Source organism: Chlamydotis macqueenii, chromosome 5 (genome assembly GCF_036417535.1).
Source record: "Chlamydotis macqueenii isolate bChlMac1 chromosome 5, bChlMac1.mat, whole genome shotgun sequence".
Classification (NCBI taxonomy): Eukaryota; Metazoa; Chordata; class Aves; order Otidiformes; family Otididae; genus Chlamydotis; species Chlamydotis macqueenii.
Window position 1 is genome coordinate 71,029,276 of NC_141560.1, and position 25,927 is coordinate 71,055,202.

The window sequence follows — 25,927 nt, forward strand, 5'->3', positions numbered from 1 at the left end:
CCCGGGGGCGGGGACAGCGACCGCCCGCCCCGCACCCGGCATCGCCCCGGCCCCCGCCCGCTACCGGACACCGCAGCCTCCCCGGGCACGGTTACCGGTAACGATCGCGGGGTGCGCCGAGGGATGGCGTGCAGAGGGGGGACCCGCACCCGCGGGGGACACACGGGAGACCCTAAATCCCTGCCTGAGGGGTCAGGAGCCCCCCGTGGGTCCCTCCCTGAGGGGCCACGGGCATGCGTGGATCCGTACCCGGGACACGGGGACCCCCTGGTTCTGTACTCGGGACACGGGTACCCCCAAATCCCTCCCTGAGGGGCCACGGGCACGCGTGGATCCGTACCCGGGACACGGGGACCCCCTGGGTCTGTACTCGGGACACGGGTACCCCCAAATCCCAGCCCGAGGGGACACGGGCACGCGTGGATCCGTACCCGGGACACAGGGACCCCCTGGGTCTGTACCCCAGCCATGCACACCCCGAAATCCCAGCGCAGGGGTTCAGGAGCCCCCCGTGGGTCTCTCCCCCAGGTGACATGGGCACCCCCAAATCTCTGCCCAAGGGGACACGAGCCCCCTGTGGAACCCCACCAAGCAGCGATGCCCCCCCCCCCGCCACGTCTGCCGCGATGCGTGACCCCCAAAATCCAGCCGGTGCCAGGTCCCACAGCGGCCCGGGGCGCTCTGAGCCCCCCAAATAAAGCAGGGGGCGCAGCCGCACCCCCCCCCCCCGTCCCACGTGCGGCACCATGGCACCTGCCGCCACCAGAATGGGGCCATTCTACCAGCGGGCGCCTTGTGCCGCCGGCGCCGGGCTCCCGCTGAAAGGCGGCGATTGTTCGAAGGCCGGCTGCCCGCCGGCGCCGCGTGCCCGGCCCGGACCGCAGCAGCCACGCCGCGCGGCGTCACGGGGAGAGCGGGCGGCGTCGCGGGGTCGGAGGGGTCACCGCCGCCATCGTGCCAACGCGCGCTCCACCGACGGGCGAGGCCCGGTGTGCCGGGCGTGAATCGTGTCACACCGGGCTGGTGGGCACCAGCTCGGTCACCGTGGGCCGAGGCACCGGGGTGCAGGCGGGTGCCCGCCGTGGTGGGTGCCGGTGGCCGCCATGTTGGGTGCAGGCGGGTGCCCGCCGTGGTGGGTGCCGGTGGCCGCCATGTTGGGTGCCGGCGCCGCCATGTCGGGTGCCGGCGCCGCGGTGCGCGGCCGGGCGGGGGTGCGAAGGCGGCGTGGCTGGTGGTGGCAATGGGGGGGACACGGGGCTGCTGTGGGCCCCCCAAATCCAGACCCCATCCCCATCCTGTGCCCCACGGCCATGCCCCTCTCCCCAAAACCCCCTCCCCATATCGCCCCCATATCCCCCTCCCCAGACCCCCTACAATCTATACAACCCACACCCCCTCCCCTGTCTCCCTCCCCACACCCCCCTCTCCCCATATCCCCCCCGATCCCCCCCAGTCCTCCCCCTCCCCAAATCCCCCCTCCCCTCTCCAAATCCCACTCCCCTCCCTTGCCCCCGTCCCCCGCCCGCCCACCAGGGGGCGCTGCAGCACCCCGCCCCTCTCTCTCCCCTCCCCTGCCCTCCTCTCCCTTCCCGTGATGCCCCGCGCGGGCGAGGCGGGAAGGCGAGCGGGACAAGATGGCGGCGGGCTTGGCGGAGCGGAGCTGCCTGGAGCTGAGCGCGGCGGCTCGGGGCCCGCCGCGACAGCCTCGGGAGGTGGTTTTTAGCCCGCCGGGAACGGCTCCGCTCCCCGCCGGTCGCTACGGGGATAGCGCGGGTGGTTTTTGTTACCAGGAGAGCGCGCAGCTCGCCGCCGTCACCAGGAACCGCTTCGTGCGATGGTGAGTGCGGGCCTGGGGGCCCGGTTGAAACCCCCCCCCCCCTCCCGCTTGTCCCCGCCATCCTCACTCCTTCCCCGGTGTCTTCCCTCAGGACCACGTCTGGAGACACGGTGGAGCTGGTGGAGGAATCTCTGGACGTCAACCTGCTGAACAACGCCATCCGCCTCTGCATCCAGGGCTGCCCCTTCTTACCGGGCGGCGTGCACCTTTGCGAGGTGCAGAACCATGTGGTCGTCCTGCTGATCACCGCGCAGACGGTGCATCGTCTGCTCTTGCCGCATCCCGCCCGCATGTACCGCAGCGTGAGTACCGGGGTGGCCCCGCTCCTCGCCGGTGTCAGCCGCCCACCTCCGTCCTGCCCATCAGCAGCCCTCAGCGAAAGCGCCAAGGGCACTGCAAAATAGTGAAGGCTTTGTCGTGCTTCTCAGCTCGGGCACAAAGCGCTGCTTCCCGCCTCTACTGCTTTTGGCTGGGACGGAGTCGATTTGGGTGGGGATGGGGTCAATTTTCATCAGGGTAGCTTGTGTGGTGCCATGTTTTGGACCTGTGACCAAAGCAGTGTTGACGACGCGCTAATAATTTGGCTTTTCCTCAGCAGTGTTTGTGCAACCTCAAGGCCTTTTCAGTTTCTCCCTCTGCCCCCTCAATGTGAATAGGCTTTGGGGGTGTGCAGTGGTTTGGGAGGGGACATAACCGGGCGGATGACCCGGACTGACCAAAGGGATATTTATTCCTTGCCGTGTAACGTCATGCTCAGCAGTAAGAGGGGAGAAGAGGAGTTTTTGGGGCAGTTACCCATCTTTCGCTTGGGAACTGGCAGGGTGTCAGCGTCTCCAGCGTTTGTGTCCCTCGTTTTGTTTTCTTCTCTCTCCTTCTGCTCGTCCTTCACTTATTAAGCAGTTACTTTAACTTTTTATCTTGACCCTCAAGTTTTTTCGCTTTTATCCTTCCTTTCCTCTTCCCCCATCCCGCTTGGCGAGGGGGAGCGGTCGAGCAGCCACGCGCTGCTTCGCCGAACGCCGGGATGAACTCTGTCGCAGGGGTTCACACAAACCCTGCCGCCGGGGATTTGTACCCGGGGCTGGGACCCACCGGTGCTTCCGGAGGCACGGAGCTGCAGGCTGTCAGGCTCTCCTGAGTTTTGTGGAAAACTCTGCACTTTAGTTTCTTACTCTCCAAACTTTCCCGGTTAAATTTCTTTGTAGATGTTATAAAGTCTGCCCCGAAGCTGAGAGCGTTTCCAGTTTGTGAATGGGGCTCCAGTTTTGATGAAAATTGCTGGCGTAACCCGAGCTGAGGCTCGGGGGCTGGAAGCGGCTCTGCCAGTGGCCCCGGGGCCTGGCCTTGTGACAACGGGGACAAAGTACCCTGTAGGGGAGGGGACCCAGGGCCTCGCAGGGAGGCCTGCCCACGTTTGGCGCTTGCCCTCTGCCCACAGCAAGGTGTAGAATCCTGTTATTTCGTGTGGAAGATGGAGCCTGTGCAAAATTTACATCGCGTTTACCCGTTTGCTATGACTTTTTATCTCGTGCCTGCTTCTGGTGTGTCCTGTCAGGTCCCTTTGTCTCTTGGAGAGCTTATCCCTTGCTTTTAGAGCGCCAGGCAGCTTTCCCGAGGGCTGAGGCCGCGCTCTTGCCGAGCTGCTCTTCACGGGACGCCTTGCCAGCGTTTTGCTGTGAGCGACCTTGAAGCAGCTGATGGATTGCGGGACTCCTCTGTGGGTGTTACAGCGTATGAGGGAGAGAGAGACGGCGTTCTGCTAGAGAATTGCAGATTTTGAAACCCCTTTCCTGTCGACTCGTAACGAGCAGTGGTTGTGGGTTAGCGGTACGGGAAGCAGGAGTGGCAGCGATGAGAGTTCCTACTGGAAAAATCCTTTTTATCAGGGATTTGCCGTTCCGCAGGTGTCCGGTTGTTTTTTTTTTTTCTCTTTACCTTGTGCATGTGTGCTCAGGATTTGTATTCTCTGCCGTTTCCCTCCTCCAGGAGCTGATAACAGAGAGCCAAATGCAGTCCGTGTTTACAGATATCAGCAAAATCAACTTCAGAGATCCTGCAAATTACTACTTGATTCCCAACGTGCCGGGCCTGGCGTCCAATTCTGTCGCCTCGGCGGCGTGGCTGAGCAGCGAGGGGGACGCTCTCTTCGCTCTGCCCTCCGCTTCGGGCGGGATCTTCGTCCTTAAACTGCCTCCTCACGATGCGCCTGGTAAGGAGCGGGAACAGACCGCCTCTCTGCAAAACGCCGCGCGGTGGGGCGTCCCCTCTCCTGGCTTTGATTTTTGGCGTGTGTCACACAAATTCACTCCACGCGCACAAAAGCCGTTTCACATCATGCCTGTGAAGCGCCTTGCCGGTGGCAGGAAATAATTTCGCTAACGAGTCCGCGATGCGTTTCTTAATATCGCTTTTGTTTTGAAAGGAACGGTTTCGGTTGTGGAGTTGAAGCAGAGCTCGGTGATGCAGCGTTTCCTTACTGGCTGGATGCCAACTGCCATCAGGTTAGTGTCTGCTGACAAGTAAGTGGAACTGATTTTGTCTTTTCCATTCCCTCACCTAGAGTTTGCAGCTGAAGTCAAAGACAGGCGAGTCGGCATGCAGAAATACTCTGCCAAAAAAAACCTAACTGGGTCGCAGGACCTGTTGCGGTGCGGAAGCTGGGACTTGAATGCTGGATTAGTTCCTCTCAACGGGGTCCTGCTGGTTCTGTGTGTGTCCACAAATACGTTCGAGCTGGTAATTGGCCTGCAAGGATTTGCCCGGGATGTGGCTCGCAGCCAGCGCAGATTAAGGATTACAGCAGTTGTGCGTTCTTGCCCTCGCTCGGAAATGTCAGGCGTGTTCCTGACCGGCAGAGGTTACGGCTGGGTGACGTGGATGCTGTGTGTGCAGGCTGGGCTTGGTGTTGGATTGTAATCGTTATGTCATCTTGCAGCGCGCGACCAAATTTTAGGCCCCGTTACGTGGCACGAGCCTTGATTTTCTTTCCAGCTGTTGAAATAAGCGCTGTGTTTATTTCCAGAGGTGACTGCGGCCCGTCGGACCTGCCCATCAGCCTCTCTGTTCACTGCCTAGATCACGATGCCTTTCTCTTTGCGCTCTGCCAGGACCACAAACTGCGGATGTGGTCCTATAAGGTGAGCGGGGCCTGCGTTCGGGGGCGCAGCCTCTCCCGTCGCCGCTCGGGCCGTAGTCTGAGGCTGAAGGAACGAGGCCCGGGTGGTTGGCGCGGATTTGGTCTGTCGCTGAGTCGGCTTCTGCGCGCTGGCGTTCAGGGTGATTTGTGAAAATTGTGTGCGTTCGCAGCCACGTTTGGAAAGCGAGGGGTGGGTTTCCTCAGCAGCAAAGCCTTGAGCTTTGGGTAAGAGGCGGTTTTAGGTTCTTTACAAACACACCGGAGCCTTCAGGAAGGCAGGCAGGAGCGCTTCAAGGGCTGAGGAGGCGCACCAAACGGGTTTTCTGCTGTTTTAGCGCTAATAAGAGCGTCTTTGTTACGCGGCTCCTTGTCGCCAAGAAGTTAATAAAAGCCTCTGCTCGCTGCCCGCCACTTGCTCCAAATATCGGTGCCAGAGCTAATCGACCAGCACGGCTGCTTTCACGGCTCATGTGCGCTGGAATGCGTGCGTTATGGGAGGGAGGGGACGGTTTACCGTACGTGTCTGGGCTCCACGAGCCTGTGTGCTCGGGGGGAGAGGGCACAGGTGAGACGGGGAAAGGTAAACAGTGGTTCAGGTACGCGTACGGATGCTTTGCTCCCGTCTTTTAGGGGGGAAAATCTGGGCAGACTTTGGCCAGGAGGGAAAGGATGAGGGGGAAGGGAGATTTCTGATTCCTGAGTCTTTCCTGCACTCCTTTCCTGATCGCCTTTATTTCGCGTAGGATCAAATGTGCCTGATGGTTGCAGATCTGCTGGAGTTCATGCCGGTCAGCAGGGACCTGCGGCTGGCGGCTGGGACCGCGCACCGCCTCCGACTGGCCTTCTCCCAGTCCCTGGGGCTTTACCTCGGCGTGTACATGCACGCGCCCAAGCGAGGGCAGGTACGGAGCGATGGGGCTTCCTCGCCGCGGGCGCGTCTTTCTTGGGCTGCGCGGAAAATGCGTCTTTCCTCCTTGGATTTGGGTCTGTGAGGAGGGAAATAGGGAAAAAGTTTCACATCTGAGCCTCCGGGGAGAGCAGTGCTGTCCGAATAAACAAATCTTTTCATTCTCAAAACGCTGCGAGATACAAGTGCTTCTGCCTTGGGACTGCGGGCACTAGTTCACTCGTTCGCCTCCTGTTCCGGTAGGATCCCGAAAGCGCATCCGTGCCATGGGAAAAGGAAAGGTCCAAAACAAAGTAAAAACATGGAAATATTTATAGTATATTTACTTCAGGCTCCTGGGAGCGTGCGGACGCATCGCCGCGCGCTGACCTCTGTAGAACTTCTGCTTCTCGCGGCGAATAGTAAATTTAGCCGGACGGGAATGACGGCACAGAGCAGTCTCATCTGTTGGACAGCTTACCCTTTCCCTTCCCCAGGGGATTCACATTCGGCGTAGGAACGCGTAGCGCGACCTCCGCTGTCCCGCTAGCGCTCTGGTGAGAGCACGCGGAGCTTGGTTTGTAACGAGCCTGAGGACTGAGCGCTGTTCCACCTCAGTCTCCTTCCTTACCCGCGCCGCGTGGTCACTAGCAGTGTCCAGCAGTGGTGGTGGTACTGGTTTTGTGGTTTAGTTTTTGAAAAGGCCGCTAGAAATCCTTCATGTTGAGGCAGAGACGAGTGTCCTTGCCAGGAAGGCTGAAGTCGGCGATGTCGGTGCTCAGCGCGCGGGGTCCGTGGCTGGCTGCGCGTGGCGCGCTCGGCTCGCCCCTCAGCCCGCAGGGCGCTGGTGACTGTGGCGTCAGGCCGGGAGAGGGACCGGAGAGACGAGCTTCCCCGCGGCGTGCTGGTTGTTGGCGTAGCCGTCCTTTAGCAAATGACTTACGAGATGGGTTTGTAGTTCTGTGTCTTCCAGCTGGTGAGCACCGAGAGCAACCGCTACAGCCTTGACCACATATCCTCCCTCTTCTCCTCGCAGGTCAGTGCTGGGGCCCGGCTCCCCAAAACAAGGGGGAGGGGTGCTTACTGAGAGATGAGAGGCCTGGACTTTTGGGGATTTAACTGTGAATAAAGCATTCTTCCCAAAACATGGTGAATTGATAGGGTATATTATGTTTTGCTGTCGTTAAGTACACATCTCTCCGCTCTACGTGAACTTACGATGAGCAGGTAAATATGCGTCCTCTCTCCTAGGAGACTCTCATTGACTTCGCCTTAACCTCGGCTGAGATCTGGGCGCTGTGGCACAACGAGGAGAGCCAAACTGTTGTGAGATACATCAACTTTGAGCAGTGAGTTTCCGCGCTGCCTCGCTGGTGTTGCTAGCCTTTTTGAGGCGCTGACTGCGGGAGCAGCTCCACGTGCTGCTCATTAAAGCTGCACCATCGCGCCCCTCAACTTTTTTTTCCTGTCCTGCTTTGCTGACTGAAATGTGTGGAGATGCAGCGGTACCCAGTTCTTCCTGTTGCGGTGTTTGTGTCTTCGTGCAGTGCAGATTACATTGATTTTTTTTGTTTTGTTTTGGGTTTGTTTTTTTTTTTTTCCTGCTTTATGATAAAGCTACAGCTCAGCTGCAGGAATGTGAAAAATGTGAAAAGCTGGGCAGCGGGCACTTGCTGTGAGCGTGTCAGAGGGAGGGCTGTGCTTCACCGACAGCTCTTTCAAAACATAGCCGCCTGGTCTCTTCCAGTAAAGCTGTTTTGAGGAGACCAGTGATGTGAAAGCATCAGCTCTGTCTTTATAAAGCTGAGAGGGCAGGCGTGGTACGTAACCGGACCAGGGAGTTAAATTCTGTGTAAAAAATGCTGTGAGTGTGCAAGTTTAGGTGGAAGAATCTACTGGTCGGTCTAAGAGTTGCTTGGTGAGCACGTGTGGTGGGGAGAAGGTTGATCTAAATTAAGGAATTCGGCTTATCCTGTAGCTCAGGGCTGGGAATGCCGTTGTTGAGCTGATCTGTCGCTTGTCACGGGTCAAAGCTCCTCCGCTACCAGGTCCGAGGGGCTGTGGTGGCCGTAAAGTCTGTGATCGCTGTCAGAGTGGCAGGTTTGGTTCAGGTGGCTGCTCCCGGCCACGCTGCGTTGAAGCGTTGCGACTCAGAGCTGAGTCTGGTTTTGTTTTCCTTCCAGAAATGTTGCGGGCCAGTGGAACCAGGTCTTTGTGCAGCCGCTGCCTGAAGAGGAAGTGACGGTTCGACAAGATCAGGACCCCAGGGTGAGCAACGAGAAGTAACGAAGCTTCTCTGCCCAGGAGGAGAACATTAAGACAGTTCAAGTGTGCAAATTATATTGATACGGTCTTGAAATTACTCCAAAGAGAAGAGGACAAGCCGTAGCCTCTGTTACCGCAGCATTAAAGCGCTAGGCCTGGTTATGAAAGTAGAAGTTGAGGGATGAGGAGAATTTCCAGTCAATCAAGAGAGAGCCTTGAGCCAGGACGTGAATAAACAGGATCTGGAGTGTGCGGGAAGCAGCGTCGATCACGGGAACTGCTGAGGGGTTGGAAGGGGAGAGCTTGGAGCAGGGCGTGGGCGTGAGCTGAAGCTGGAAAGAAATACGGGTCCAGGGGATGAGTTTGAGAACGGGAGGAAGGACCAGAAGCAGTGTCTCTCCCCTGGCACGTGTGTTTCCTTAAGCTGTGATCTTTTCTCTTTGCAGGAAACCTACCTGGAGTATCTCTTCATGCCTGGCCGGTTCACAAACGCAGCTATCCAGAAGGCTTTACAGGTGAGTGAGAGGGCTTTTGGTGCGCTGGCTGTCCGCTTCTCCTTCCTGGCTGTTTAGACGTGAGGCAACAGGATTCCTTGGAGCTCTTGGTGGGCATCAGTTTGCATTTCGTAGTTTGGAGACCTGTCAGTAGCCACTGGAGCAAGTTAGCGGCTGGTGTGCCGCGCTTCAGCCGGCGTGCGCTGGCGGCGGGAGGCAGAGTGTGGTTTCCAGAAGATGTTTTCCCTTAGGACAGCGGTTTGCTGAGCTTGCTTTTCGTTGCCTGCTGCTTTAGCCAGGTGAGCAGACTTTCAGCCTACCGTAGTGCTGACTCCTCTAGGGCTGTTCGGGGCAGAGCAAGGCAACACGCAGTGGCTTTTCAGGAAAAACGGAAAAGCCAAACTTCCACTGCTCTGATGGTTTAGATTCTTTGTGCTGTGGTGACCTTATGGCGGCCTGTAGCGAGGCACAAGAGAGCCGCTGTGAAGGTGTGCGGCACTTCTTCCCTTTCATCCCAGCACGCTGCCTGCCAGGAGGCTTCCTCCGTTCCCACAGGAAGAGGGGAGCTGGCTCTGTGTCCGTGTACCCCACCTCCAGCCAGCCGTGTTTTTTAATACTTCTGTTTTGCAAAGCGCTGGATGGTGCCGTCGTGTTTGCTTTGCGCCGCTCAGTGCTGCTTGAACCTCCAGGAGACAGCTCTCGTGCTTTAAAGTAAAAGTGTGCTGTGCTGCTTTTCAGATCTTTTCACAAGGAACAGAGAGACACATGGATCTGACGTGGGACGAGTTAAAAAAAGAGGTTACCTTAGCTGTGGAAAACGAGGTGAGATTTTTTTTCCCCCCACGTGTTTTGTTCTTACGTTGGTTGGATGTATTGTGACGTTTCACAACATCACGTGATGCCCGTTCTCAGCTCCCTGTGCGTGGGTGCTGGCCACCACGCAGAGCTGTTGCTCGTAATTTTGGACACCAGATGGTAATCTGCTTAGGGGACCCATCCCAAAGATCAACTGGGTGTCCTTCTGGGTCTGAATTTCCCGCATTTTATCCCGCTTCTCCAGATTTTACTCTGGTATGCCTGATTCTCTCAGCTAGCAGTCCTTCCACCTGTGGCTCATCCTTGAGGCCGCTTGGACTATTGCTAGAAAGCTCACAGGAAAAAGGCAGTTTGGTACTCTCGATCTCCATGCGTGATGTTTTTGGAGAGATCTGCAGTGCTGCCCTTTTTCTTGTCATCATTGTTCCCCTTGCTTGTTGCTGTAGGAAAAAAAACCTTAGATTTTGAGACGAAGGTGGTGGGGAAGAGAACTGCAGCTGGTGTTTGTAAACCTCAACCCTGTAAAAGTGCGACACTGGTCAGGAGGGACAAGACAGCAGTCTGAACGCTACGCTTTTTCTCTCTGGCTCGCTGCCTGTGTTCGTCTGAAGTTTTTGTTTTGGTCCCGCTAGTTCCAGGGCAGCGTGACAGAATACGAGTGCTCGCTGGAGGAGTTTTGGCAGCTGCAGGTGGAGTTCTGGTCCAAGTTCTATGCCTGCTGCCTTCAGTACCAAGAAGCGCTCTCGCGGCCCCTGGCCCTGCACCTGAACCCCTACACCAACATGGTGTGCCTGCTGAAGAAGGTGAGGCTGGGCAGCGGTGCCGCTGCGGCCACTGCGGCCAGCTGAGGCTGCGACCTTCAGGGAGGAGCTTTTCTGACTGAAGTGCGGGTGTGGGGAGCTCACAAGAAGGGCTTTCTCCTCACCTTTCTAGGGCTCCCTGTCTTTCCTCGTGCCCTGCCCCTTGGTGGACCATCTCTATCTCCTCTCTAATGAGCACCTCCTGACCGAGGACGACGCTGCCATCTTTGATGGTAAGTGAGGAGACGTGGAGCTCTGTCATTGTCGGCGGCTGAAACGCTGCGTGTTGGGGGAGCCCTAGGCAGAGGGGTGCAGGAATTTCCACAGAGGCCTCTTGAAGTTCTCCTGACTCCGTAATTGTCTACACGGAGAGGGTTTTTGTATTTTGGCATTTGTAGTGAGTTTTGTTTTGTGAAACCTGCTGTCGTGCTCAGCACCCTGGCACACTGGGCTGAACTGCCCAGTTCTGCAAACATTTTATTGCGATGTTTGTGTGTAAACGTTTCACGTCAGCTGTGGAGAGGGGCGGTACCATTTCTTCTCTCGGGGAAGTAAACGCCAGAGCGTGCAAAACCTGTCGTTAATATTGTCGCCACAGTGCCCTCTATGCTTTGCTGGCCGTGGAATGATGTTTCGCGAGAAAGAGGCAACGGAAAATGTTACCTAAGCTCCACTTTCATGCTCGAGTGATTTTTATATTTTTGTAAAGAATCGTCATCTGTTTGCTCGAGCTATTTCTGGTGCTGAGGGAGGGAAAGCTGGAGGCCTGGGCTGGGTTTGGGAGGTTCCTGCCCTGTCCATTTCAAGCTTCTCAAAAAATGCGACTTAATTTTAAACACGCATACAATAAAGGATTGCGTTGCAAAGCAGTGATTGAAACCCTCAGCACCGAGTTTTCAGATCACTCTAAGAATGTGAAAATCCTCTCTCGGTGCTGCAAATGGATAGCTGCTGTAACGAGAGCTTGTTCTGCTTGGCAGAGCTGAGCTATCTGAGGTTTTTTTCTGCTCTTAAGCTGCACTAATTGCTTCCTTTCAACCTGTGGTTGGAGAAAATCCCTTGGAGGGAATTTCACTGTTTTATTGTTGCATCAGCATTTTTTTTTTTTCCTTTCCAAACAATAAAGCCCAAATCTTTCCCTTATCGACCAGTTTTGATTTGGCCTCGTAGTTGGCAGGGAAGGGTCAGTTTGACGGGCGGGACTGAGACCAATTTGCTGATAGGAGCTGAACTAACTGGTTTTTGAGTGGCCCTCCCACCTTCGCTTTGAAATCCCTTGTAAATATACAGTTAGATTCTTTCATTACAGATTTGGAGATGTCTCGTGATGTTGTCTGTCTTGTCCAGTGCCTTCGCCTGATCGGAGATTCAATTTCCATGGAAATGGCATTCCTAATGGAAATGGCTTGCTTCCGCCTCCAGCCTCCAGAAAAGGCTGCAGAGCAGATCCTGGAGGACTTGATAGCTAATGACACGTAAGGAGATGTTTTTTGCGGAAGCTCCCCTGCAGGGAGGCAGGAACGGCTGAGCAGGGATCACCTGCACGTTTGGGACGCGCAGGCTCTGCCTGTGCTGCAGGAGACCTTTCCAGGTCCCCTCAGTGATGGAAAGCCTGGGTGTTGGTGATGTTAGCACGGTCTTCCGTCCAGAACCCCCTTGCTGTTGCCTGGGGCCCTCCAGAAAAGACATTTTGGGGATTCTCAGGTGGGATAGAGAGCGGAAGAGGAACAAGTTCCTGTTAGGATCATTGCGCAGTGGAAAGCAAGTGCCTGCAAACACTAAGTAGAGGTCAGAACCTTGGTCAAGCCGTGCGGTTCCTGTGCTCGCCTCCTGAAATCGTTCCGCCGTGGAATGCCAGCCGTCTGACTGTTATTTCCTGGTAGCCTGGGGGAGTGGAATAAATAGACTGGGCCCTGCAGGCGCTGTAATAGAGCTCCGGGCCACAAGAGGATTCCCTTCAAGGATGTCCAGGCTGATGCGATACGCTCCCTTCTAGGGGGGATCAGTGAGGGAGGAAAGGGAGCCCTCTTGAGTTTAAACCTCCTGGTGCTGATTATTATTATTATTATCTTTTTTTTACTCTGCAGGGAAAATGTGATGGAGGATATACACAGCAAACTGCAGGAGATCAGAAACCCCATCCATGCCATCGGAGTGCTCATCCGAGAAATGGACTATGAGACGGAGGCTGACATGGAAAAAGGTGAATGCTCTGCAGCCCGGCGTTTGGGCTGGGAAAGCGGCGGCTCGGCAAGCGTTCTCGTCGGTCTGGTTCCTCCCCTTATCTGGGTGGTTTTATCTTTCAGCTCATCATCTAAATATGCGCATGAACCTCACCCAGCTGTACGGTAGCGGCACTGCTGTCAACGTGGTTTGCTGGGGGGTTTGTAAGATTGCCACCATCCGTTTCCTGATCTGTCGGGACCTGTTGATCCTCCAACAGCTGTTGCTGCGGCTCGGGGATCCTGTGAGTACAGCCTTTGAAGCTGCTGCTGGGCTCTTTGAACTTTCGGATCCGGGCTTCTGCTGATGCCAGACTGTCAGCTCCGTCTCTTCCCACGAAACGCTGGCGGCTGTTTGAACTAGCCCCAGGCTTGGGCAAGCCCTGCGCTCTCCTCCAGCCGCTTTTGTCCTCCTAAGCAAAGCAGCAGCGCGCTGCGCTCACGCCCTAACTCCCTCTTTTCACGCTGGGCATCCAGGAAGCAGGAAGCAAAACTCCCTTTGCGGGAGGAGGGCGTCGTTTCCAGCCTCCCCTCTGAAACAGCGCTGCTTGAGCGCATCCGGTTCTCCCATCTATTCCCCATTCCTCCCGCGCCGCTGCGCAGCCCGGCGCGCGCACGGTTACGGCCTTGCTGTCTGGTAACGCGGCACCTTTGCGTCACAGCAGCGCTGTTTACCCAGAGGCTGCGGTTTCAGCCTCCGCGAGGCTGCTCCAGCCTGTGCAAACAGCCGCCGCGGTGGCAGCTGTGTTTGCGGCCGTGGGGTGGGCTAGTCTGGTCTGGGTCCGTCCTGTGGGGCGCGTGGCCACGTGAGGGATGGTGCTGATGGTTTGGGTGGACGCAGGGGTGCGGAACGAGTCCCCGGACAAGGGGAGCGTTGTTTAAACCAGTGTTATTTACTTGGAAACATTACTGCGGTGGTTTCTTGGTGAAAAGAAATCCCTTTCTTCCTGGATAAGGCTGCCCTTGGAGCATTTAAAGCGTGCTGCAAGGTGCCCTTTTAGAGCCGGGCTCTCACAAGGCACGTGACCGTGCTTGCTTCGTGAGGAGCCGCTGCTTTGCCACCTTGACGCGCTTGCGTCCTTCCCAAGCGTGAATTACTTTTCATCCTGTGGAGGAAACCAGGATAATTACCTCACCCCTTGGTCCTGAGGAGACGCTGTGATTTCTGCCTGGGTTCTTCTGGTGCGTGTGAGAGTCCTGCTGATCTCCTGGGTGGGTTAACGGCCCAGCAGTTGACCACTGAGCCCAGTACAAACCTCACTGACTGCCCTTGTCCTGCTGTTGCTCTGGGCTTGGCCTCTCGGTGAGCCACCCTCTGTGCTTTGCTTGCAGATGGTTTTGGGAGGGGGACAGCTGTTCCAGTCTCAGCAGGACCTGCTGCACCGCACCTCTCCCCTGCTGCTGTCCTACTACCTGATCAGGTGGGCGAGCCAGTGCCTGGCGTCGGATGTCCCCGTCGACACGCTGTAAGTCTGTACCCAGCCCGTTCTGACTTTGAATGATTGTAGGTTCCTGCTAAATCCACCTGAAACGCCCTTCCTGGTATGAAAAGCTGGTGGCTGCTGTGGGAGTGTCACTCCAGCAGTCAGGTTGTGCTGAGAAGGGTGGTTTCTTCTTTTTCTTTTTTTTTTTTTTTTTCCTTTCCTTTCCTTCCGTGTTTTGAGCTGACTCTTTACCTCGTGCTCATTCTGCCGTGTGAGGTCTCACTGTTCTGTGCGCCATTGCCTTTTTTGGCAGCAGGAGTCACCTGAGTTGAACAATGAGCGCAATTAAATCAGGAGGCGTTTTGTTGTCTCTTCACTGATGGCTTTTTCTTCTCTAGGGAATCTAATCTGCAGCATCTATCTGTGTTGGAGTTAGCAGACACCACTGCTGTCACACCCCATAAACTAGGTAAGGTGCCCGGAGTTCATCAGCTCTCAGGTTCTCTGTTATTTATACCTCTTGCGCTCTGCCTCTGCCACCCAAGGGAAATTCTTTACGTGGAGTTGTTTGTCATGCTGTCTGCCAAAACCCAACAACAAAGGTAACAACAAAGTTATCTTGCAGCTTTGGACTCGGACCAGGGACTTAGATCTTATTCTCAGCCCAGGGAGGATGGGAAGCCAAGCCAAACGTTGTTAACTCTGACCCCGGCGATATCAGCCAAGCTCACCTCTCACTCTCGTACGCTACAGCGGCTGTAGCGGGTCAGACCAGGTCTGTCCTCACGGGAGCAGCGGCTCAGGGAAGCGAGAGAACGTAGAAATACGTTCCCCAAAACAGTGCTCTGCAGTTCAGACGTGAGTGTTGCTCACAGCCAGTAGCTCAAGGGGGAAATAGCAGCTGAGAATTTGTTCACATTTTAAGTCTTGCTGCAAAGACGTACGCTTTGGGTTACTGTCTTGCGGGAGAAATCCTAATGGGGGGAATATAAGGCAACTTAATTAGGCGCTTGCGACCTTGAAGTGGTTACAGAGGGAGGTGGTGAGCAGGAGAGGGGAGAAAATGCGCAGGTAAGAGCCTGCTGCAACTAGTCTGTGGTTTGAGGCTGAGCTGCTTCAGAGGGAACGGAGCAAATCGGTGACAAACAGGCAGCAGCGCTGCGTGTGAAGGGCTGTGAGCTGGGGAAGAGTTTCCTCTGCGTGCTGACAGGCCTGGGGCGTCTGTGCTCTTTGTAAGCAGGCTGTGATCTTCAGAGTCCCAGCTCTCCCTGAGCGAGCGTCTCTGTTCGGGAGGCAGTCGCCTCGATGTAAATGTCAGCGCGTGAAAGCAAAATTGAAAACATCCTTTGTGTGTGCCAGTGTCGTGGGTTATTTCTTGGCCCGCTCATGAGGAAAGTCCTGTTTGGCCGCTGCGCTTCAGGAAAAATATGTGAAACGTGGGGAAGATAGAAAGGAGGTGGCAGGCTGGGGAGAGGCGTTGAGAACAGCTCGCTGATGGGAGGCTGGACTGCTGGGGGCGCTGGAATGAGGAGGGAGGCATTCGAACAGAGCCAGAGAGCCAGGTCAGCGCTCCCGCAGCCCTGCCCTGTGAAGCGCGCGGTGGAGCTGGAAAGCTGCAGCTGGGTTGTGAATAGCGCGACTGGAGAGAGGGCACAGCCCTTTTTTTTTTTTTTTTTTTTTTCTTTTTAGTGTTATAATTGAGTTGTGGTTAATAAACATTGCAGTATGTGGCTCTTTGATCTCCTGCTAGTCCCTCTGACTTAACCAGACAGCAAGAGAAATCCAAAACCAACAAGTCAGAGTATTGAACGTGCTTATTGTTTCGCTTTGACTTAGCGTGCCGTTTGCCTGGCGTGGCAGCGCTGCGGGGAAAGCCGGGGATGGCTGCTGCGGGCCCCCTTCTCAGCATTTCTTTAATCTGTATTTTTAGTATCTGGCCCTCAGACGATTGTGGAGCTGTTCTTTCAGGAAGTGGCCAGAAAGCACATCATATCTCGACTCTTCTTGCAACCGAACACCTCTTTGGCTGAAACGAGTTTGAACTGGCCCCATCTCGTCACCGCGATAGTGGCTGACTTTCTGCCGCTCCTGTATCCTTGGATGTCAACCCGCCGTGAGGTGCTCGCTCTCGCCGGGCTGTAACCAGGGGGAGTTCCTGCGCGGCAGTGCCGGAGCTCCTGCAGGCGTTGAGGGAGATAGATGCGTATCGCATCCCAGTCCCGAGGCTGGGGGTGTCGGTGGGCTTGTGGAGCAGGTTTGGGGCTGGGGTGGTGGGCTGCGGAGTGCTCTGGGGCTGTAGGTTGGCCATCTCCGCCACAAAGCCTCCTGCAGTTCCAAAATCAATGTTTTCCGTGCCCAAATTTCAAAGACGAGTCTCCTGAACAAGTGACTGTTGTTAACGTTAATGGGATTTGTGGGTATTTTAAGATTTCGCAGAATCCATCCCGTTTAGGTGCACAACAAAGGATTTGGGGTTTTGACTTTAAGCCCCTGAGCTCTAGCGACTTGACTTGGCGAGGTGCGATGCCGGGAGATTTGGAAGGGTAACGAGATTTGGGCAGTTGTGGATTAGATGTACTAACGATTTTGTTCTAATATGGATCAGTCTTATTACAGAATAATGACTCGTATAAAGAGCAGCTTAGTCTTCTCTCCTTTCCCCCCCACAAACTGAGTGCAAGCGGCACGCTGAGTTTCAGGCGAGTTCTCCGCGCTCTCCGGACTGGATTGTCCTCTCTTCCTTAACCTCCGCTCAGATGGCCCAGCAATCCCGGCTTCCTCTTCCCGGAGTGCCTGATGGGGAGCTGTCAGTACACCCAGCTGCAGGTGAGTGCTTCGCGCCAGCGCTCTCACGGGACCTGGAAGAGGAAGAGCGGGAGTGCGACGGTCTCTTTCCGCGCTTTTTTTTTCCAGTAGCAGGTCTGCGCTTTGGCCGGTGCGGAGGTGTAACGCAGCGTGAGCTCCGCGCGCACCTGCCTTATCTCTGCTTAGAAAAAATCACCCAAAACATCCTTCCAGTCGGTGGAGTTTGTGCTGCTGTCCCCTAGTCGCTGCTCTCTGAGTTCAGACATGAGCTCATCTTCCCAGGCGCTCTGCTCCCATAACTCCCTTTTGGAAATGATGGGCTGGAAGTTTGTCCTGCAGGCAAAAGGCTGCAAGGAATGATTCTTTTGGAGAATTGTTAGAAATCTCTCTTACAGCTGTCACAGTGTCAGCGCAGTGAACAGATTGTCAGCGAGCAAATATCTTCCGTCTTCCTCGTGCATCTGTCTTGTTTCCTGTAGCGTCCAGCTCTGCTAAGAGAAGAGCTTTTTGTTAAGTAGCTCGGACCTAGAAAATGCTGCAGAGTTTCCCTCTTTCAGGAGGGCTCATCTGTTTCTTAAATGTCCTTACCAGTAAAAACCGGTGCAAGAAAAATCTGTGGTCTTCCCACCCCCAGCTGTGCTGCCAACATCCTGGCAGCAGGGCGAGTGAACTACTTTTTTTTTATTATTATTATTTTAAAAATTTTTTTTGAAGTGTTTCCATATTTCTGTATTTCAGACTACCGTTTCTTCCCCGTCTCTTCCCCCGCGCTTCAGGGGCTCGGTAGCTGTAGCTGCTTGTGCTCTAGTTCTGAACCGCACGGTTTCTCGTCTGCGGCGCCATGTGACGCGTTCCCTTCCCCGGCGGATGGCAGTCCTTGAGGCACGCAGGGCTAGGCAGGCTGTTATTAGCGAGATATTTTTTTTTCTGTGCTTTGCAGAACCTTTTCTTCTCACAGCCCCTTACACCTGGGGGCTGAATTGCTTGCTTTTGTGTTCGTCTTGCTGCTGAGAAGAATGTCAAATCTGCAGAGCTTTGGAGCCAGGAAATGCCAGGACGGTTTGGGCGCCATCGTTCTGCCTCCTGGCATACATGCGCTCTCGTGGCGCGAGCACGCTTTGAATTTCCTTGCATTGCTTTCGCCTCGCTTGTGTCCCGCCTCGAGGAGACACGAGAGACTTTTATCTCTGCAGGAGCAGGCTCTTCCTCCTCTCCGCTACCTTCTGTTATGCTGACTGATCCCAGTCGGTCACGTAAACTTGGATTAAGTGCCTTGACCTCGGGGAGCTAACGCCAGATTTGCTGTGAGCATGGTGACCCAAATAGAGGTGGAGATGCAGGAAGCACCCTGCGAGTAGCAGGCAGGAACCGAGAAGGTCTAGTGACCAACGCGCAGGCCTGGGACGAGGGCCAAACCTCTCCGTGTTGCTTATTCTGTACGACAAGCTGTTGAGCGAGCCTGAGGTGGGACTTATCTGTCAGAGCTGGCTAATCTGGGCGGTGAATCCAGGCTCAGAGGATGCCTTGCCACGTGGCTTTTAGTGGACGCGAGGCCTACGTGCTGGTGGTTTACGCACGTGCCATGGTGCGGGTCGGGCGGTGAAACCTTGGCTTTACCTCCGGCTCCTGGCTTCTCCTCCTCTCCTGCTGAGTCCCAGAGCCCTGCCGGTGGGACATCTCTGCTTCTCCAGCGATGAAGAGCATACGCCGCTCTCCAAGGCACGAGGGCTGCCAGCTTTTGAGTTTTCATCGTGCCTCCTAGCCGCTTTTTGCTGGGTGATGACACTTTGCAGCCCTTGTATTACCCCGGCAGAGCAGGCACAGGGCCAGGTTGAGTTGTTTTGGCCAGCGTCTGTGTTGTGGCTTTATTTACAGCGTGTCCTTGGTGCCATCAGCGCTCCACCCCATGCCTGTCAGTGTGTTCCTGTCATCCATGGTCTTTCTTGGCTGCACTCCCTGTCCTGCCCTGCTGCCTTCGCACACGCACGCTCTCTGCACGCCAGGGTGATATTTCCCTTGCGGTTCCCTGCAGCAGGGTTGCAGCGGTTGTAGAGAGCGTCGTGTCTGATTTTTTGGAGATGTTGGGTGCTATTTCTGAGGCGCTTTGCACGGATACTGGAGCTGTTCAAAGCAGGTTGTTTCCCAGGAGCACGTGGAGGGATGGCTCCCCGTCTGTGGACCGAGGGGACTTTGGGAGTGGGGAAACCAGCCCTCAAGCTGGAAGAGCGGGATTTGTGTGAGCACTGCGGCTAAAGGGGCCACCAAAATAGCACTTTGGTGTTAGGAACCTCACGCTTCCTCTGGCACTGCGTGCCTGCGGGTCATGGGTGAGTGCTGACCTGAATCGAAACTCCCGTTCCTCTTCTCCTGTAGGAATACATTCGCCTGCTGCAGCCGTGGTGCCACGTGAACATGGGCTCCTGCTGCTTCGTGATGGGCCGCTGCTACCTTGTCATGGGTGAGGGGCACAAGGTAAGGCCCTCGTCTCCTTCCAGCGCTGCTTCCCTCTGGGGTCTGGCACCCTTTTCCTTGGGAGGGTGGAAGCGCACAGCCTTGTTTCTGCTGCGCGAGTCAGGAAACTTCCATCTCGAGCTCTGCCTCCTTTGGGCAAAGAATTGGAATGGAGGGGTCCGGTGGGATCTGCTCTTGGGGAAGTTCTGGTTAGCCTGGGGCCGGTGGGTCTGGAAGGGGCAGCGCCGTCTTCTCAGTGGTACAGCAGGCTGGGAGGGCACACACAAGCTGCTTTCTGGTCTGCTCCTAGGCTTTGGACTGTTTCTGCAAAGCTGCCTCAGAGGTGGGAAGAGAAGAGTTCCTGGACAGGCTGATCCAGCCGGAGGAGGGTGAGATGATCTCCGCTCCGCGCCTGCAGTACTACGACAAGGTACGGCTGAGCCAGCCGGCGTACGCGGTCCCGACCGAGTAAATTGACGCCGCGTCGTTCCACGCAGCCCCTGCTCGGAGAGAGGCTTCCTGCTCAGCCCCAGCTTTTGGGGAAGGGACTTGAGATCCAGAAAACATCCGTTTTTGGGAAGTGAAACCTCAGTGTAGCCTGTTTACTTTGTCTGGGGGGTGATGCCGAGGTGGCTGCGGTGTGAAAGCTAGGTGCTTTCCACCTGTGAGTTTCCTGATAGCAGAGAACTTTGTTTTCCAGCAGAAAAAGGCAGGGTGAGATCCAGCTGCTGGAGACGGAGGCCAGACGTGTCCGGGCTAGGTGGAAGGTGCTGCTTAAGGGGAAGGTTATTAAGCTTTGAGGCAAATTAAAATTAATGTCTTGAAATTGAGATAGGATCTTTCTTCTTGCATAATAACGTGGTTCAGACAGGCTGCGAGCTTGGACCGAGGCTCGTTGGAAGGGATTTCCCGGCTTTTAAAATCCAGAAAACAGGATTGTGAAGTGCCCTTGGAGAGGGAACTTCTCTCTCTAATACAGCTGTGCGCGTGCTGGGGGATCGTTTCTCTCTCTGTTACAGGGATTTACTGTAACAGTCAACACTAAAATGTTTCAGAAAACTCACATGTGCAGAGATGAATCCTCAGAAAAACTGTAGCCTGGGCCCGTTGTGCTGGGATTTGGTTCGGACCTCTGCGACTTAGCGAAATCTTTCCTTTTTCAGTCTCGCCGCTTAGAAACATTGGCAAAATCTTTTCACTGCTCTTATGGTTAGTTGGGGCAGGAGTAGCTCTTAAAAAAGACCAAGCAAAAAAAAAAAAACCCTCACCAGCCCAACCTTCAGCACTGCTGCAGGCAACGCCAGAATATTGTTTTCTCCAGGTTCTGCGCTTGCTGGACATGGTGGGTTTGCCGGAGCTGGTCATCCAGCTGGCTTCCTTGGCTATCATGGAATCGTCGGATGACTGGAGAAGCCAGGTACAGGTCGCTTCTTTTGCACCGAGACGTTTCTTCAGGGAGCTTACACGGGGCTTTCTTTCGAGTTGCGTAACTCGAAACATGCTGGTTTGCGCTCTTTGGGGTTTTCAGGCTACTTTGAGGACTTGCATCTTCAAACATCACTTGGATTTAGGACACAACAGTGAAGCATACGTAGCCTTAACGCAAAACCCAGATCCGAGCAGGTAGGTGACGGTTTTACGCTTTTACGCTCGCTTGGCTCGGAGGTCCACGTGCCAGTGTTCCCATCGAACTGAAAGGAAGGGGATGCTTTAGGGTGGGGCGTGGCTGCTGTGTTAAGAGGTTCTGGTTTAGCTTGTGTGTTTCAAAAGGCATACCGCATTTTTGGTAGGAGCAGCTGGGATCAGCACTGCCTCAGAAGAGGAAGCTGAGGGGAAAAGAAAGCAAAGCTGATTCAGGGCAGAGCCAAAACAACGGCTGAAGGATTGCACGTGGCGTTGTGTTTTGAAAAGCTTTAGAATCCGGTCAGTTTAGTTTATTAAAGAACGTGGGGCTGAGTTTCAGTTTGGGTACCTTCTGGGAAGCGAACTGGGCAGAGGAAGCTTCACCCTAGCAGAGGAGGGTGTGATGAGCAGGGATGGCCGGGATGGACGTTCGGAGAAGTCATAGGAATGCCTTGTAATTGAGGCCCAAGAAAATCTTCCCAAATAGAGCTGAGAGAAGGGAGGCAGCCCTCCTGAGAGACCCCTGCAGACAGGAGGATCTCTTGGCCAGGATCTGTTTCCAGCACAGGAGTAGTCTGAAGGGACTTGGTTCTAAGCCAGGAAAAATAAAACCCTACGGAGCTCGTCACGAAGCGGCGTGTTCGTGCCTTAGACCCTGCTCCCTGGAGATGGGTCTGTCCCCGCTTCCGCAGCGCGGCTGTGCTTCTCTCCGCAGGCAGCTGGACTGTCTGCGCCAGCTAGTGGTAGTGCTCTGCGAGCGCTCCCAGCTCCAGGACCTGGTGGAATTTCCCTACGTGAACCTCCAGAACGAGGTAATCGGCCTGCGCCGGGAGGAAAGGGGGGGCACGACCGCTCCCTTTAAAGGGATTATCGACCCGCTCGAGCCTCTGTGTGCCGCAGGTGGTGGGGATCATCGAATCTCACGCTCGAGCCGTGGACCTGATGACCCACAACTACTACGAGCTGCTGTACGCTTTCCACATCTACCGCCACAACTACCGCAAGGGTGAGGCTCGTGGGAGCCGAACGGCCCGCCTGCCCGCGACGCCGCTTGCCCTCCCGCTGCGGGGTGGCCTGGCCTGGGCCTCGGCTGATGTATTCCCCTTCTCTCCTCAGCTGGGACGGTGATGTTCGAATACGGCATGCGCCTGGGCAGGGAGGTGCGGACGCTCCGAGGGCTCCAGAAACAGGGAAACTGTTTCCTCGCTGCTATTAACTGCTTACGGTTGATCCGCCCGGAATACGCCTGGATAGTGCAGCCAGCTTCTGGAGCTGTGGTAGGAAACGCTGAGCTTGCTGCGAAGCCCCTGGCTGACTGTGGGGACACTTTTGGGAAGCAGGTTTGGGAAGAAGCTTCCAAAATACTTTCTGATGTGATGAACAGAGGTGTTTGCCAGCTTAATCTACTGCTCTCATCCTCTCTTGGCAGAGACACCAGTCCTATCCTCCAAATCTTTGGAGAAGATTTTTCTTCTCTTGTTTTCCACCCACCTCTCTTTCTGGAGCAGGGTGGAAGCAGGACAATTTCTGGGAGGGGGCTGGTGTATCTTTGGAATATATAACCTTTTGTGGAAGGCAGAGGGACTTTTTGGGGAGTCTGAGTAGCCACAGTGCCGGTCAAAAGGAGAATTCCCAGAACACGGTTTGTGTTTCGGATCTGTTTGCGGGGAGGTGACCGCAGCTGGTCAGCTAATGCCGTCCCACGTTTCTGATAGCCAGAGAGAAGCGTAACCTGAACCGCCAAGCGGTTGTGTGGCTTTTCTGATTCAAATCAAGGCTTGAAATGGAGAGCTGGTGTTGGGGCTGTATCACAGCGAGGCAATTTGTCCTTTGGTGGGCATAAACCCTCTTTCTGCTTTTTTTTTTTTTTTTTATTTTTTTTTATTTTTTATTTTGTACAAGTACGAGCGCCCTGGAGCATCCCCGAAGAGGAGCCACGATGGGGAGTGCACGGCTGTTCCAAGTAAGTGCTCTGGCCTGGAGCTTTCTGTGTCTCTTGTGTTTCCACAGCCTCTCCCCTGGCCTCGGAGCTCCCCCGTGAGCTGGGAGATGGCCCAGGGCAGCTCTGTCCCCTGTCAGACGAAGAATTTGGGGGGTTCTAAGGCAGTTAACTCTCCCGGTGTCAGTGTCTCCCAGTTGCAATGTGCTGCTGTGTAACAGCTGTTCCGTAAGGGCTCCTGTGCGCGCTCCGCTGCAGTTTGATGTCTTGTCAGCACTTCTGCTTTCGGTGCAAATAACTTGTAATTTAAAAAAAACCCAAACAAACAAACAACCTTTGTGAGGCAATTTCTAGTTGTCCAGTTTTGAAAATGCCGAGAGCCCTTCGTGTCCATCTGTTCCAGCCGCTCGCCAAATCGAGATCCTGGAGCTGGAGGATTTGGAGAGGGAGTGCGTGCTGGCCCGCATCCGGCTGACCCTGGTGCAGCACGACCTGTCGACGGCGGCTGTGGCAGGTAAGAGGGATGCGGCGCGACCAGCTCTCGCTTCCCCGGAGGTTTGTGCTAGTTGCAGCGCTTGCAGTTGTCGCTCAGGTGAGGAAGCAGCAGTTTTGTTCTACGCAGAGAGAAAACCAGGAGCTGGCAGGGACCGTTCGGTTTGCCTCCCTAGCACGGAATCTTGCCACGAAGTTCAGCAGCTCTGGAGAGGCAGATCAGGAGAAATGATTTTAAGTTTTCCGTGGTTTTTTGGCTTTGCCGAACTCTAGTGATGGTCTGCAGTGCGGGGCTGGGGTTGAGCTGATGAGTTGAGACAAAAAGGCGTTTTTTTTGCTTGCTGGCCCCAGGTGAAAAAGAATTAGAAAGCCTTTGCTTAGATTATTGTCCTGGACAATCCTGCGACACAGTGGTAGCTTATCGAAGTTGTTCCTTGTGAACTCTGCCACTGAACTGCGCAGGGATAGGCCCCGGTAAGCGCTGGGGTGTGACTGGGGGAGGCGCTTACCTGATCCTCCTTCCCTGCAGGCAACGCCACGCCCGAGGAAACGGTCGCTCTCCTGGTCCGCGCCGGCCTCTTTGACACCGCCGTCACTCTGTGCCAAACGTTCAAGCTGCCCTTGACGCCCGTCTTCGAGGGGCTCGCTTTCAAGTACGTAGCGAGCTTCTCCTCCCCGCCGCGGGGCGACGCGCAGCTGGGGGTCAGGGACGACCTGTGCCGCTTCGCGGGGCGCAGCTGGCGGCTCCCCGGGGTCGGAAGCCAGCGCTGTCCTGACCTGTCCGCTCGCCGTGGCTGCTCTTGTCTTCCAGGTGCATCAAGCTGCAGCTGGGAGGGGAGGCAGCGCAGGCGGAGGCCTGGGACTGGCTAGCAGCAAACCAGCTGGCCGCGCTGGTTACCACCAAGGAGTCCAGGTAGGTCCTTGTCCCTGGGGGGAGAAGAGCGGAGCCGCTCTTGGTGAGAATGAGAATCGTTTCTGGAGGCGAAAACCCCTCCAGAGGGTCACGGGTTCATAAAACCCCCCCTGAAGGAGACCTGGGGGACTGGGAGAGCCGTGCTTCCCGGCTGTCACCGCGCCGGACAGATCCCTTGGGGCACGCGGACGGGAGCGGGGGCTGCTGGCAGGGGTTTTGCGAGGGGAAATCTTGCCTTGCCAGCGCCACAGATGAAGCCTGGCGCCTGCTCTCAGCCTATTTGGAGCGTTACCCCTCCCAGAACAGCCTGTACCATCGCTGCGTCATCAACAAGCTCTTGGCGCACGGGATACCTCTGCCCAACTGGCTCATCAACAGCTACAAGGTGAGGAGAGGGAGGAGGTCGCCGCTCAGCGCGGCCCGCTTGCTGGCCAAAAAAAAAAATCCCCGGCTCTCCCAAAAACCCTGGATCGCTTTCGCTTCAACAGCCACCTCCTCGTTGCAAGTTTGGCCCCCCTTCCCCTTCCCGGCTCCGGGAACCTGCGCCCGGATGGCGCCGAGGTTCAGAGCGGGTCCCTCTTGGCGTTCCGGCGGCTGCTGGGCGCGTTTCCCTGGCTGATTTTTTTCCCTCTCGGCTTGCAGAAGGTGGACGCTGCCGAGCTGCTGCGTCTCTATCTGAATTACGATCTGCTGGAGGAGGCGGTGGACCTGGTGCTGGAGTACGTAGACGCTGTGCTGGGCAAAGGCCACCAGTATTTTGGAATCGAGGTGAGCTCGTGGGGCGGGGAGGGTCGTTCCGCGGGGCGGATCCCCTGCCGGGAGCGCGACGCCATCCGAGAATTCCTCTCCCCTCCAGTTCCCGCTCTCCGCCACGGCCCCCATGGTCTGGCTGCCCTACACCGCCATCGACCAGCTGCTCCAGGCGCTGCGGGAGAGCGCCGTCAACCACCACAACGTCGCGGTAGGCGCAGGCGCTCCGCCGGGAAAAGCGGGAACGGCGCGCGGGGCGGGATGGGATGGGATGGGATGGGATGGGATGGGATGGGATGGGATGGGATGGGATGGGATGGGATGGGATGGGATGGGATGGGATGGGGAGCGCCGGCGGCTGACGCCCGCTCTGCCCCTCGCCCAGCTCTATGAGAAGCTGCAGGACAAGATGGAGGACTACCAGCAGAAGGTCGGCGTGGCCACCCGCGATCGCCTGTACCGCCGCAATTAGCGCTCGTGGTGACGCCCCCGGGAGCTGACGCCGCCCCGCCCCGTGCTGCCTCAGCGGCTGGTGCTATTTTTACTCAAATTTTGTTGTTTTTTTTTTTTTTTTTTTGTCCATAAGGGTCCAGTTTGGGGAGGTGGAGTGTGCACCCTCAGCGTGTGACCTCCCCGTCCCCTCTGCGGGAGGAGCGGAGCACCGGGGTGCCCCCCTCGCCGCGGCGGGGTGCCCTCGCTCTTGTCCTGTACCGTACGCGGCGCGTTTTGACGTTTCTTTTATTTATTGTTGTGGTTTTGGATGAACTTTAATAAAAATCCAAGCGTTATTACGGGCCTGCCTCGGGACGGGCTGCGCCCCTGGGAGCGCGGTGGCCATTTTGGCGGGGGGGGGTCAAGGGTGAAGCAAGGGGTGGGGCCGTGGGATTTTGCACATTTTTGGGGAGGGAACCTCGCTATGGGACAGCGTGGGGCTGAGGGGCGGTGCTATGGGGCAGGAGGGAGCTATAGGGGGTATTGAAGCGGGGGGGCAGCCCTATAGGCTGTGGGGCAGCATGGACTATAAGCTGAAAGGCCCGGATGGGGGCTTATAATTCCGAAAAATTGGGTAAAAAT

The 25,927-nt window shown here is 56.0% G+C and overlaps 1 protein-coding gene across 1 annotated transcript; it reads left to right on the forward strand.

Annotated features, from left to right (window-relative positions):
* The first annotated feature begins 1,634 nt into the window (after positions 1–1,634).
* On the forward strand, positions 1,635–25,641 carry NUP160 (nucleoporin 160). The gene is made up of 35 exons (XM_086749712.1): positions 1,635–1,837; positions 1,929–2,139; positions 3,824–4,046; positions 4,260–4,338; positions 4,860–4,974; positions 5,717–5,875; positions 6,818–6,895; positions 7,111–7,208; positions 8,043–8,127; positions 8,571–8,639; positions 9,357–9,440; positions 10,067–10,237; positions 10,368–10,467; positions 11,544–11,709; positions 12,322–12,437; positions 12,541–12,701; positions 13,789–13,922; positions 14,279–14,349; positions 15,811–15,970; positions 16,637–16,706; positions 19,059–19,157; positions 19,447–19,566; positions 20,458–20,553; positions 20,665–20,759; positions 21,475–21,571; positions 21,660–21,765; positions 21,876–22,036; positions 22,662–22,722; positions 23,102–23,212; positions 23,720–23,843; positions 24,002–24,103; positions 24,347–24,488; positions 24,746–24,871; positions 24,960–25,064; positions 25,239–25,641. Exons 1-35 carry the CDS (start codon positions 1,635–1,637, stop codon positions 25,323–25,325), a joined length of 4,185 nt encoding a protein of 1,394 aa, XP_086605838.1. The 3' UTR covers positions 25,326–25,641.
* Positions 25,642–25,927: the final 286 nt, after the last annotated feature.